We start from the raw sequence: 15,067 nt of genomic DNA on the forward strand, positions 1-15,067 counted from the left end.
AATTATTTAAATGAATTTGCGATCCCGATATTTGAGGTTTTTGGCGATTTGATGACTTTTTTTATTGACGATACAGTCACGCTAGAGCCCCGAAAATGTGAGATAGAAGCCTCCTAACGCACTAATGTTGATATAAATTAAACATTTGGGCGTGCAAAACAGGGAGGTATGTTTTAAAAATTCGGAAACTTGGCCGAGAACGCTTCTCAGGCGCAGATGGGATACAAATCAGCGAGTTGACTAATTCTTTAACGTTTGAAGAAATATTGCTATCGTCGTAAAAATTTTAGGTAGTTGACTTCAAATAGACTTTTTTTGATATAAATTACACATTTAAGCGTAGAAATCGCGGAAATATTTTTTAAAAAATCGGAAACTTGACCGAAAACGCTGTTTTGGCGCAAATATGCATTTCGGCGAAAATTGATTATTGTCCTTATTTTCGGATAAATATTGCTGGCGTTGTAAGAACTGATGGTAGTCGATTTCTAACAACATAGTTTTGACAAAAAATAATATTTTGGTCCCAGAGACAGAAAATTTACGCGTTGTTAAGGGACATTACCAGAAGAGAATTTCTGCGGAGCGCACACTCTTAGTTAATGTCGAAATCTAAACTGTCTGTATCTGGGACCAAAACTATTATTTTTTGTCAAAAGTGTGTTGTTCGAAGTCTACTACCTTCAGTTTATACAACGCCAGAAGTATTAAAATATTGTAATATTAAAATAAATATTAAAATATTAAAATTAAAAAAGTAACCAATTTTCGCCGAAATGCACATTTGCGCCAAAACAGCGTTTTCGGTCAAGTTTCCGATTTTTTAAAAAATATTTCCGCGATTTCTACGCTTAAATGTGTAATTTATATCAAAAGTAGTCTATTTGAAGTCAACTACCTAAAATTTTTACGACGATAGCAATATTTCTTCAAACATTAAAGAATTAGTCAACTCGCTGATTTGTATCCCATCTGCGCCTGAGAAGCGTTCTCGGCCAAGTTTCCGAATTTTTAAAACATACTTCCCTGTTTTGCACGCCCAAATGTTTAATTTATATCAACATTAGTGCGTTAGGAGGCTACTATCTAACATTTTCGGGGCTCTAGCGTTACTGTATCGTCAATAAAAAAAGTCATCAAATCGCCAAAAACCTCAACTATCGGGATCGCAAATTTCACAAATAATGTGCGATGTGGCAGCACTTTAACTTTAGGTACCTAAAAATCTAAAACTTGGTCAAAAGTGTTTTCTAACCAAACGGAACACTTTTATAACCAGAAAATGTAACTTTTTGAGGGTCGAACTTTTTTAGGGGCACCCTAGTGGTCAGGAGACATCCTGTAGGGTAGACTGAGGTTATGTGGACACGACGGGTTAAGTGGTCACTTGCTCCCAGCGCCCCCTGGTGGAACAGTTAAATAAGTGACTTGCATCATTCGAAACAGATGGTAGTGCCCCCCTTTTATACCTACCTCAGTAAAGGATTCCGGAATCGGTTTGTGATTGTTGTCCTTGAAAGTAAAGGAGGGGTATCGATAAGGGCCGATTTTGGCCCCACTTCAAAAAATCATCTGAACCCATATTTTAAGTACCCTAGGGTAGGTGCATTCTGGCGCAAAATATTTTTGCGATTGTGCATCGTTTTCCTGCCAAAACAGCCGACTCAATTTTTCGGCTGAAAAATGGTTTTAATTTCATGACGAGCCCAAAAAAGCTTCGTTTCATGAGTACGGGAGGTACATGTACGTAATTTTTTGCGTACTTTTCAATGGAACAGGCGAAAATTGTCTAAACCTACTTTTAAGGGGTCATTCTAGACGTTTTCAACGATTTTTGGGGTTTTTTGGCAATTTTTCACCTATAACAAGAAAACTGATGATTATACAACAAAAACGATTGCAGATTCAAAAAGAGCGTAAAAAATCCGTTAGAAATCATTGGTTAGACATTTTCTCAGCTTAAACTGTCAACACGAAAAACAGCTCTAAACTTGAGAAAACCGAAAAAACTGCATTTTCCACGATTATTAGTCTTCATTTACACCCAGCACAATTTTGCCACATCACCAAAATTTAACAGATTAAAGTTACATACCAGTACATGAAACACGCCAAAAATTACGGTGTGGAAAAATTGTGCTCATAGTTAAAAATGGACTTTTGTTGAATGGAACCATCCTTGAATAAAAGATGAAAATTCTCTAACTCTCCGGGAAGATTCGCCAATCATTCATGGGATACCTGTATCCTGGTAATTTTTTGCGTACTTTCGATTGGGACGAGTGAAAATGGTGAAAAATCATGTTAAGTGGGCCATTCAGAGAATTTTTCAAGATTTTAGGGGGGTTTTGGGGTTTTTTCTGTGGGGGGTAGGGGTTGTTGGGGGGCTTGGAGAGCATTTTTTGTTTGTAATACACCAAAAAAATAACAAATTCAGAAAGAACGCGAAAAATTCGATAGGATTCGATACTTGACACTCTCTCTCAGCTTGGACTGTCCACACGAAAAACGGTCTCAAACTCGAGAAACTGGAAAAAACGGCCTTTTCTCCAGCTCCCCAGTCATAATTTACATCCTGGTCACTTAACAGGTTAGATCGTTAAGCAGTATACAAGGTGTAACAACTAAGTGACGACAAACTTCCAGGGTTGTTCCATGGCTCAAAACAAGCAGAAAAGTCCCGTACCAAAATCCTTTACGATGCGTGGTTCTCGAGTTTCGGGGAGTTCAATTTTTGAAAAAAATACCGCACGTGTTCAGATATGACGTCACAAAGGCTGTCCTAATTGTCGGAACCGAAAAAACTTGTGGTTTCGTAAAGTGATCATCAATGGCTTAACAAAAGGTATTTTCATTTTTTTTTTCGTAAAACCCCTCTTAATGGAGTTATTGACCGTAAAAAAAATACCGTATTACCGCACGTCGCAAATAAAGTTGGTCAGGACGTACGGTAAAACGGTATTTTTTTTAACGGTCAATAACTCCACTAGGTTTTATTAAAGAAATACCAGAGGGTGGTTCGGGTGTGTATGCAGAAGGCAGATGTAAGGCCCTTATTTAATTTTTTAACTGTAATGCGATGTATTTTAGTACTAAGTATACAGTTTGTATATGATTGTTCAGAATAAAGTGACTTGTTTAATAAAGAAAGAAATAAATGAATGAATAATTATAATAAAAAAATTTTTAAAAATTTATCTCCATTAGAGGGAGTTTTACGAAAAAAAAACGAAAAAACCTTTTGTTAAGCTATTGATGTAAATTATGACTGGGGAGCTGGAGAAAAGGCCGTTTTTTCCAGTTTCTCGAGTTTGAGACCGTTTTTCGTGTGGACAGTCCAAGCTGAGAGAGAGTGTCAAGTATCGAATCCTATCGAATTTTTCGCGTTCTTTCTGAATTTGTTATTTTTTTGGTGTATTACAAACAAAAAATGCTCTCCAAGCCCCCCAACAACCCCTACCCCCCCGCAGAAAAACCCCAAAACCCCCCTAAAATCTTGAAAAATTCTCTGAATGGCCCACTTAACATGATTTTTCACCATTTTCACTCGTCCCAATCGAAAGTACGCAAAAAATTACCAGGATACAGGTATCCCATGAATGATTGGCGAATCTTCCCGGAGAGTTAGAGAATTTTCATCTTTTATTCAAGGATGGTTCCATTCAACAAAAGTCCATTTTTAACTATGAGCACAATTTTTCCACACCGTAATTTTTGGCGTGTTTCATGTACTGGTATGTAACTTTAATCTGTTAAATTTTGGTGATGTGGCAAAATTGTGCTGGGTGTAAATGAAGACTAATAATCGTGGAAAATGCAGTTTTTTCGGTTTTCTCAAGTTTAGAGCTGTTTTTTCGTGTTGACAGTTTAAGCTGAGAAAATGTCTAACCAATGATTTCTAACGGATTTTTTACGCTCTTTTTGAATCTGCAATCGTTTTTGTTGTATAATCATCAGTTTTCTTGTTATAGGTGAAAAATTGCCAAAAAACCCAAAAAATCGTTGAAAACGTCTAGAATGACCCCTTAAAAGTAGGTTTAGACAATTTTCGCCTGTTCCGTTGAAAAGTACGCAAAAAATTACGTACATGTACCTCCCGTACTCATGAAACGAAGCTTTTTTGGGCTCGTCATGAAATTAAAACCATTTTTCAGCCGAAAAATTGAGTCGGCTGTTTTGGCAGGAAAACGATGCACAATCGCAAAAATATTTTGCGCCAGAATGCACCTACCCTAGGGTACTTAAAATATGGGTTCAGATGATTTTTTGAAGTGGGGCCAAAATCGGCCCTTATCGATACCCCTCCTTTTTTCCGGTTCCTTCCCAAGTCTACCTGGGCCTCTTGATTTTTGGATCAAAAATCGATACCTAAGTACACCATTGTTTTCCCTACTTCATTGTGCTCTTTTGATAGTAGTTTCTTTTTTGATTGACGCAAATGAAACATATTAGTGATGCTTTTTCTGAAAAATGTCAAGGTGGGGCTAAGGGGTCATATACACTGGGTAGGGTTAACTGGAAATACCAACTACTGTATAAAAGTATCCTTTCAGTATTTATCAGTAGTAAAAGCATGCCATGGCAATAGGACAACATATCACGAAGACTTTTATTTTTCTAGCTAAAGCATTTGAGTTAATTATTTTTGTGTTTCAAATATTTACTAGAACAGGGTTGAAAAACCAAGAGAATAGCCTGAGTCTCAAAATGAGATGTTTTATTATAACTTACCTTTGTCTTGCTTTTGTTTCTTAAAGTTATTCAAAGCTTTTCCCTTCAAAAATATGTAATCATTGCATGTGTCCACTTAACCCACCTCATTGGAATAAATGGTCACTTCCTCATTTTCCACACATTTCGACGGTGCAAGTCGGCAATCACATAACTCGGAAAACGCGATTTTTCAGGAGAGGGAAAAAACTCTCTACATTCCTCATCTTTGAAGGTAGAGGGGAAGTAATTCTCAGAGACAGCAAGGATAAGATGCTTTATAAGACTCTATCATCATTTTGAATAATATTCTCGTCTGTCAGGAGAAATGACCGACAAACCGAGTTATGTGTTTGTGGAAGTAATGTCCAACACTGAATTCCGAGATAAGTGATTGGCGAATTACTGATTCAAACCTATTCTTCGCCGATGTTGTCCGAATAAAGACTGAATAAGAGTCCTCTCACTTTAAAAGTAGCCTAAAGTTCCTTTTAACAAACTTTAATTGGTAGCGAATCTTTAAATTGACACTGGAAAACGATTCGACGGCGTAAGTCGGCAATCACATAGGTAACTATCGGTTTACGACGTCGCAGACTTCCTGTCACACTTCATTTTTTAAACGGAAAACTACTCAACGGCAATTCTTTAAAACTGCCGTGAGTTTTCTTCTCTGTGCGAATTAAATTCTGCAAAAACTTCAAGGAATGATGTCAATTTGTTCTCCTTTAAAAAAATGACATAGAGGCGGAGATTTTCAGACACCGCAAACGAGTTATGTGATTGTCGACTTACACCGTCGTTATGTGATTGCGGACTTCACGCCGTCGAATTACGAATTAAAATGAAATGAAGATAAAAATAAGCGCGCGGACGATTACTCAGTTATCCGTCGGATTAGATGTTAGATATTAAAACAGTAATAATATTTTTGTTGTTTGAGGATTCCGTGACGTACTAACTTTTAATTTTCCCTCCTAAACTGCTCGAGGTTCTTCCCGGGAGAGCGCGCGTTGTGTAAAAATGCGGCGCGACGGCACGAGTTATGTGTTATTGGAATTAACGCCAAGATGTGTGTTTTGAGTTCTACGTTTTTAGGTGACTTCCAGATTTTTTTCGGCTGAAATATTTTGGTAGCAGGTAAAGGGCACCTTCTACACTTCATTTCTGCAGCTAACTCAAAACCGCCGAAAATCGAGTTATGTGATTGCCGACTTTCACCGTCGATTTGCAATTTTGACAAAACCAAAACATAGAATTAAGTAAATCAAAGTGAACGTTTCATGATAGCCGAGGGTATATTGAACATCTGGGGCCAATTAGATTTTTTATATCTGCAACCAAACAATTTTTATAGCCTTCCAAAAGCTTGGCCCTGGTCTATCTTACGCTCTATCTCTTCAAAATTTCACCTACTTCGAATACGGTTCGCCGAACACAAATACCTAACTGATATTGACTCCAAATAAAGATAATTACGGGTTTGGCAGGCTTAATCGTGATCGAGCTATGTCCCTTCCCCACGCTGTGTTCTTCAAGGTGTTATAACGACGTGCATCATCTGAACCAATCTGTCGAGATTGAGATTGTCCTTTTGTTTTCTTACGGCAGAGATTTTCACGGGAACGTCGAGTGTGCCATTTAACTCAAGTAGTAGTAAGGTGAGGTCGGGTAACTGGGCCATACCCTTTGTATTTCTACCCTATTAGTGCTAAAATTGTTTTCACAGTTCGTATACTTTCATTATGACGTAAAGACATCTAGAATATGTAAACGTAACCTCACAAAAAAATTTTTTCGGTGAATGGTAAGGTGCCGGAAATTGAACAGCTTTTTTTTAAAAAAAATATCCCGGAGGTGGTCCCGGAAAGAGCCTCATATCGCACTCTAAGTAAATACTTTATTTAACTTTGACTTTTCCAGTTTATTTATGATGTATTTGTGTAATGCGTGAGAAATTACAACATTATTGGATGAAAACATTGGCTGCAAAGGGTTGATGCCCAGTTACCATGAAAATTTCGCCTTAGTGGAGTAACTGATCATACCCACTCCAAGGTAACTGGGCAGGTGCCACCTGCCCCTTTCAAATCTGAATTAAAAGTTTTTCTTTAATTCCATTTAGTAAAATGTTATTATAAACCTCATCCTATAATGAATTTAATAACACCTAAAGTTGCTTTGCTTAGCCAGGAACTTTATGGCGCTATACCTACTCTACCGTAATCAGCCTCGTGGCTTAAGTTTTTTTCTTTTTTTTTTTAAAAAAATTTATCATCCTTATTCTTACTGAAGCTGGCCAAAAAATGTCCTGAAGTACAATACTTCTTGATAGTTAAAAATACTTAAAGTTCTATGCCCTTATCTAGAATGAAACAATTTTTTTTTGACAGTTAGGTATTCCAATCTCAGATTTGAGGTTTTTTTTTGTCGAAAACTGTTACTACATCATGTTTAACCACTTAAACATTTTTACATAAATTTAAATTACATTTTCTTGAACCTCCATGAGAAGGACACAACCTGCTGGCCGATAAGAATTAAAAATATAATTCCCCCTCAAAAATTAAGGGTGGGGGGGGGGGGGTAGTCCAGTTACCTTACGACTTAGGGGAACGGGGTCAAAAAAACAGGACATTCTTGAAAATTTGAAGGGGAAAATCGAGTGATGAAATTCGACTTTCGACTACATCTTACATTTAGACTAGGTGTTATACTTACTAGAAAAATAAAAAAGTAGCCTCTACTGTCAATATAATGATAAAAAAAAATCATAAAGTTGAAAATGTGGCATTTTCCTCCCAACAATTGCCCAGTTACCTGACCTCACCTTATATTGCTTTTTCTATGAACGAGAGGTTTGAACTTGTGCATCAGAGAACACAACTGGCTTGATTAGGAGTTACTTTTGGTCATTTTCAATGCACAAAGCGTATATCGACGGTAAAAGTCGGCAATCACATAACTCGGTTTGCGACGTCGCAGACTTCCTGTCATACTTTATTTTTTAAATGGAAAAGTACTCAACGGCAATTCTTTAAAACTGTAATGATTTTTCTTCTCAATGCGAAGAAAATTCTGCAAAAACTTCAAGAAATAATATCAATTTGTTCTTGTTTAAAAAAATGACGTAGAGGCGGATATTTTCAGACACCGCAAACGAGTTATGTGATTGCCGACTTTCACCGTCGATATGTCTTCATTCAAGTCTCTGATACTAAAATTATGAAACCTCTTTTACAGGGCTCAAGAGTAGCAATAAAAAAAATTGTCAAAAGGAAAGTCGATATCAATAAAAAGTTACTTAGAGAGGTGAAGCAAGTAAGTCATTTCATCTAAATTAAAATAATCTCGTTAACTACGTACTTACTCATATCTTGTCAAACTTGTGAATAACCTGTCAAGAGAGTGAAACAGATTATTGGAAGGGTAGGATTATTAGAGTGAGACTGTACAGAGATATTAGATGTCGATGCCGCTGAATAACAACTTGATCAGTCGAGAATTTAGTAAAAAGTAACAATTTTGGCGGGAAAGGCTGCTGCAAAGTATAAAACATCAAATACAAGAAATTTAGAGAAAAAACTGTGACGGCTCGAGGTAATTCATTTCTTTTTCTCTGCCGAAAAAAATAAAGACAAATGAATCACCGATTCGCGGTTATTGCGACACCGGAACTCGAACGATTTACGATAAACGATTAACGAACTTAAGTCCAAGGATAGGAAAGGAAAGAAATTACATCGAGGATGTTTTAGGATTATTCAGAGATCGCATACCTCAAAATATTTTCAGAGTATTTTCATAAACTTCGAATGGTTTACATTTTGTGAAACTATATCTGTAAAATATTATGAAATGGTGCAAAAGCACCACATTTTGGGAGACCAGCGCTGATATCGCTTATCGGTCAACCATCAGCATAATCTTTCCCAGTTTCCATGGAGTCTTAGCTCATTTAAACTATAAATGTTTTCATCAGAAACTAAAATTTCTGACTTTTTTATGACAGGACTTATCTGTATTAAGAAACTATTGGCAAAGGATGTTTTTTTCAAATTAGCTGGAAATAGTGGCTATACTATAATTCCAAAATGTTGTTCAATTCGACTATGCCAATCTCTCACTCAGATCTCTCAAACCAAACGATTATTTTTTCTTTAGTTTTTTTTGCATTCCTTCAAAATGTAGGTAGGTAAGGCTAGTTTTTAAAGGATTAACGCTTCCTCTTCGAATTGCAAACTTAGAAAAGTAGCGTATTTCAGGTTCGAGACGTCACACACGAAAACACGGTGAGATTCATTGGAGCCTGCATCGAGTGTCCGTACGTCTTGATACTAACTGAGTACTGCCCAAAAGGGAGCCTCAAGGACGTACTCGAGAACGAAGCTTTGAAATTGGACTGGAATTTTCGCATGTCACTCATCCACGATATCGTTAAGGTGAGATCTAAGTAAAATTGACATTTACTCTGAAGGGAACTGATTTATCTGGATATCTACCTGGCACCTTGCCAAAGTGTCGCACAGGAGATTACAGTCGCAACAAATCAGCGAGAATTAGCCCCCGAGTGAAGCTTCCGCGATCAGAGTGAGGCATAATTGGAAACTTCATGCATTGAAATGTGGGGGAAAAATGAAATTTTGAAGACCAAAAGTGTCCGGTCGGTTACTCGTGCCAAGGGTAAATTTTAGCATAATAAATTAGTCATGATCATGCTTTCTCCGATTCGATGGAAATGTGCAAACATTTTTGTTCCGATGGAAATTGCAATATCGAATTAGCATGTTGATTTAAGCGAGAAAAGTCATTGGAAAGGTGTGTCGTCACATTTGGTAACACAAGTTGGCTGTAGTGTTTAGTGCAATGTTTACCTCACCAGATGGATACAGGAGATGCAAAAGTGTCATCAAATTATTTCCTGGAATATATTCGAGAAAATTTCTCCTAGTAAGTACCTGTGTTGGATTTATATACCTGGAAAACTTTATTTTGGAGGAAACCCAGTAATTTTGAGGCGCAAGGCACTAATTTTTTAGCCCTTTAGTCCTCAATTTAACATCATCAGACTTACAGGAAGTTCAAAAAGTTTGAAAAACTTTTAACCTGGTAAAAATGATAGGTTGATAACAGTTATAATCAGTAGCGGAAATGAACTGATATTAACTGATTTTAACTGATATCGACGGTTACCAACTGATACCAGTTGAAAGTCTACAAATATTTGATGAGTAACAGTTGGTACCAGTAGAGGTTGTACTGATACCAGATTATACTCAATAGATCTATGTTGAGCCTCAATAGGTAACAGTTGAAATTTGCTACGTATCACTTGAGGTTCAATTGATATCGGTCCAGCATGAACTGACATCTGTTGAACATCAACTCATCCAAACAGAAATTCAATAGACGTCAATTACAAGTTTAAACTTAGTCCAATGAGGCTACGTATGCATTTTAACAGGACGATCTGGTTGGCATGTTTGACAAGGCCCACTAGGCCACTTCATCAAGGCATCTAGACTTCAGGGCCACTACATCAATAGAGATATTTATATTATTTTAATCCCTTTTCCATTCAATTTTTTTCTACGGTAGGTTAATGCATTATTTTATGGTTTTAAAATCTCGAATACCTAATGCTGATTATTTGAAATTCTACGGCCGTTCAAAGATTATGTCACTTGCTAAAGAAAGGAGGAGTTTAAGGACAGTGCAATACGTAGGTGGGTACCCAGCGCTGCTTGCTGTTACACAAAAATCGGTCCTTCACACCAGTTCCATGGGTTTGTCGGCACGGGAGCATGGATTTTATACCAAAAATTCTGTGCAATGCCTACTTCAATGTGTTGTGATTTTGATCAGGAGAATCCCCCATGTAAAAGGGGGTATAATGTGTAATTTTTGAGCCGCTCCCATCGTAACTGATCTCATATTACTAGATACTATATTTGGTTGATACCATCCCCAGTAAGAATTTTTTCCCCCTACAAAAAAGAGATAAATTTTAACCTTTTTTTTTTCTTAATAAGCCGTAAATATTAATACAAAACATGTAATATTTATCACATGGTTGACGGCTCTTAGAACGCTTTCACGTTTAAAAAAACGTAAATTTATATACATTTCTATCTTTTTTACGTAAAAATGTCCTTAGGGCGTTAACCATGGAATCAATTGTACATCTTTTCAATTTTTTCCTCACGCCTGGTAAAAGTACGTGAAAATATTGGAAAATACAATAACATTTACTTACGTAAAAAATATATTAAAAATAACGTAAAACTGAAGAAAAATAATCTTGGTAAATCAAGTGTTTAGGTACATGAATTTCACTTCAAATTCATATCAAAAAATTTAAAAAGAAACAAGATGTGATTTCGAGGAGACTAAACATTTATCATATAAAATTTACATGAATTTAAGTAAATGATTTCCTTACCGGCGACAACTTGAGCCCTTTTTTAACATAATTTTATCACTGCACAAAAAGAACGTGGCAAAAACACATAAAAATTATCTCGATCATTTTTTTTCTTAACTGAAAATTCATATAAAGACATATCAATTTCTTCAACGCTCATCACTCGAAAATATTTTTTTCCATAATTTACACATAAAAATTACATGAAAAGAATGTGACGAAAACACATAAAATTACCTTGATCAATTTTTTTTTTCACATTAAATTCATATAAATATGTTAATGAAATTTTTTTGACCCTCCCGCAATAAAGATTTAATTATTTGTTTTCAAATTTTTTTCATGATTATTTTCAAGTTCTTATAAGTTGATTATTGATTTTTCATCATTTCATCTTTTTTTATATCTTTAATTATTATTTTTGGTTTCGCATTTTGTGTTTCTTAGTCTCATCTTTAAGGAAAACATAACTTGTAAAACTTCACTTACATTTTAAGTGATTAAAAAATAAAATGAAAAAATTAAGTGTAGATTCAAATTCAACACAAAATCATCACTCTCTGTCAAATTGATTCTAGTGGGGGCCCTGAAATGGCAAAAATACGTCTACTTTGATCGCATGCGCGGATAGAGTAGTGGCTCTGTCTCTTGGACGATCACCGAAGTTAAGCAACGCCGAGCGTAGTTAGTACTTGGATGGGAGACCGTTTGGGAATGAGCGCTGCCTGCTAAAACTCGTGTCAGAAATACGAGAACGGTAATTCCCAGTAGCGCTTTGTGGTCGTCAAATCGTGAGATAAACGTGAGAAACTGAATAAATACGTAAAATAACACAAGCAGATAGTGCGTTTTTAATTTATGTCTTATCAGTTGATACATGGTACCAACTGAAACCAAGTATCATTTCAGATCTGTTGATACTTCGAACTGCCACCACTTATTAGTTTCGATCAGTTGAAGCCATCAACTGACCCGATCTCAGTTGATGTCTACTGATGCTCCGCGCCAAAACATCGTTGACAAACTGATACACCGTCAACTGATCATTTTTACCAGGGAACACCGCACTAATTCTACCTCGTAACTTCAAATTTGCAAAGTTTCACCTTTCTGCCACTTTTTATTTCACAATTTCAAGTATCGGTAACGCTGTGTTGGTACAGTAGTTAACCGATACCATCGGTAGTGCCGCAATGTTTGCCGGGACGCATATTCCCAAACCCCGCGTGGATTGTGAAATCCAGTTTAGACCCCAACCGAAGCCCCTTGTGCGGGTCCGAGACTCCTCCGCACCGGCTCGGCTCAGGTAGCCTCTCATCTCCGTCCAACCTTCATGCCCTTCCTCTGATTTCTTCTCAACAGTTTTGGCCACGAATTAATCGATGTAATATTTATTTATTCAGTTGAATCTTTTGAAACAGTAGAATTTGAGGACTTTTTCGGTAAAAGGGCGAATGGAGCTTGCCATGCTGTTGCGATTGCGCAGTTTTCTTACCGTTCGCGGCAAATGAAATTCATTCACAGTCGATTTATGTCCTTTAAATCGCCAGGAAAAACTCTGAGCAGATTCAACGAAAAATAAACAGCAAAACAGTCGGATAGAGAACTACGTTGCACAATCTTAGCAGCAATGGACGTCTCATACGCCCTTTCACCGAAAAATGCCTAAATTACGTGCAGTGGAAATATTTTTTAATGCAGAAAATTTCGCAATGCAGAGTCATGACGTCACCTTCGTTGATCACATGATGAATAAACTTGTCTATTGACTATGCCTGCCATTTTGTTCTTTGTAAAAAAACATTTCTGATGGAAAACTCTCGGAACATTTTTAGAGCAGCGCAATGCATATGCATCTCACAAGCCTCTTTGATTAGTGGAATTTGCGGAGCTTTTGTACTGGAAAAAAATGATTACGTAAGAATTAATATTCTTGAATTTGCCGCTAGGAGGAGATTTCTCTCGGCTTAAGCTGCAAAATGCGTAGGTACCTACTTTGAGAAAAAAGCCGCTGCCGCTCATATCAAGCAGGATTCGGCCTTATTCCAGTGACCTTATTCTTGATTCAAGAGCAGTATTCTTGACGAAAAATTCAAGTAATTTTTTTTTCTTTTTTCAATTATTTCCTTTCTTTTACTTATATAGTTCTGCGCAGAACCTATCACCTTGCTTGAAAGGATAAACAGTAAACCTGGTGGTGAAGAAAAGTTATAAAAAAAAGTCTCTGCATTTGCGAGGATGAATATGCACTTGGTGTCTCACCCGAATCAATAGGAGAGCTATTAAAACCCCATTAAATAGGAATAGAAATTTCTATGAAAAATAAATGTTCCCCAAAAAAAGTTCATCATTCAACTACGTTGTTTGAGAGACTGAACATTAGGGTGTTCCGTTTTTAGACAACCATCTCAAAACCTTGCTCCCCGGGCTTTTTCCCATTCCTTTTGGTCCCCAAAAGATAATTCTGAAGTTTCAGCACCATAGGTGAAGTCTACACTTTCCCCCAGAGCGATGCAAATTTTGGAAGAAATTACATTGGTTTAAATGGGGAGAAAATAGGCAAATTCCCGGAACTACGTTTTTCGGTTGTAAAATGCGCCGAAATGATTTCAGACCTGACCATCTCTTGGAAAGTGATCCAGAGGCCTATTTTGAACGAGAAAATTCCACTTTTGACCCAAAGAGGAGGGAGGGGGGGTCAGGGCGCAGTTAGTTTTGAGGCGCTGCGCGCAGCAAAATGCTCGCATTTGACAGTTTTTTATCAACCTCAGAACAGGTCCTCCGAAGCTGAGGAGGCTAATGTATCTCATAAATTGTAATAAAATAATGTAAAAGAGTTGTTTTCATCCCTTCAGAACTATTTTCGACCATTTACACTGTTGCCAAATTTACTCGAACCTGGAAGGGAATTAGTGTATTAAAACTAAATGAAAACATTTGCAACTCGTGAATGTTTTAGGCTTGGGTTGGAAAATGTCAAAATCGAATATCACTGTTTCTGGGCGTTTCTTGGCCTCCTGAATGCATCCTCACAAGTTTCAAATAATTCATGAAATTTCCCATCTGTGCACGTATTTTTTGGTACAATAAAAGAATCCTACCTACATGATACATGGAATGACCTGAAACAGTTTCAGTTTATTCAGGTGACTGACAATATTATAATCGAATTTATGAACTACATGATTGGCACACACACAGGCACACCCTCACCCTCACCCTACACACACCAAATAGGCGGTTATTCCATTACGTTCGCCGCTATAGGGCCGTGGGAGCACATTACGTTAACCATTGATTATCATGTTTCTATTTGAACAGGGAATGGCTTTCTTACACGGATGTGAGGTGGGTGTGCATGGCAAACTCCGGTCTGGCAATTGCCTCATTGATGGCCGATTTGTGCTGAAACTTTCGGACTTTGGTCTTGTCACGCTCACAACACCAACAGAAGTTTTCAAAGACTTATCATACTACACGAGTAGGTATAATTAAGTTTTATATTTCATCATAATTGTTACTTCATCCGAAAGTTAAAGGGCCACTAGGCAAGGTATTATTGATTCCCCACGTATTATTAATTAACCCACGGCACTTTGCAACATGCGCTTTCTCCTCAAAAGTTCACGAATAAAACGAATCACACGCGACGGGAAGTATGGAAGTCAACTATTAAACAAGATTCAGGTGTTGATAATTAACATTGGATACATGGCAAAAATACGCATGACGTTTTTTGTAGGTACCATTTGATCTGCGTTAAAAATATGTGTTAATACCTCATCCAGGAATCGTTTTCTACGTAAGATTTGAAGAGAAAACATGTAACGTTGTCTTCCGGTTCAGACCTTGTCTAGTCGCACATTAAATACACATACTTACATATCCGAAAAAGGGACTATCGCATGCTTCCCTTTTTTGCGTTAATCGCCT

At 37.0% G+C, this 15,067-nt stretch overlaps 1 protein-coding gene across 1 annotated transcript in view; it reads left to right on the top strand.

Annotated features, from left to right (window-relative positions):
• The window catches only part of LOC109038378 (atrial natriuretic peptide receptor 1), a 405,535-nt gene that overhangs the window by 278,616 nt on the left and 111,852 nt on the right, over positions 1-15,067 (top strand). Inside the window, exons 13-15 of the mRNA XM_072306602.1 lie at positions 7,954-8,031; positions 8,976-9,152; positions 14,456-14,615. Of these exons, the coding sequence (XP_072162703.1) occupies positions 7,954-8,031; positions 8,976-9,152; positions 14,456-14,615 (415 nt within the window). The remainder of the gene's footprint in view (positions 1-7,953; positions 8,032-8,975; positions 9,153-14,455; positions 14,616-15,067) is intronic.

Source organism: Bemisia tabaci, chromosome 1 (genome assembly GCF_918797505.1).
Source record: "Bemisia tabaci chromosome 1, PGI_BMITA_v3".
Lineage (NCBI taxonomy): Eukaryota > Metazoa > Arthropoda > Insecta > Hemiptera > Aleyrodidae > Bemisia > Bemisia tabaci.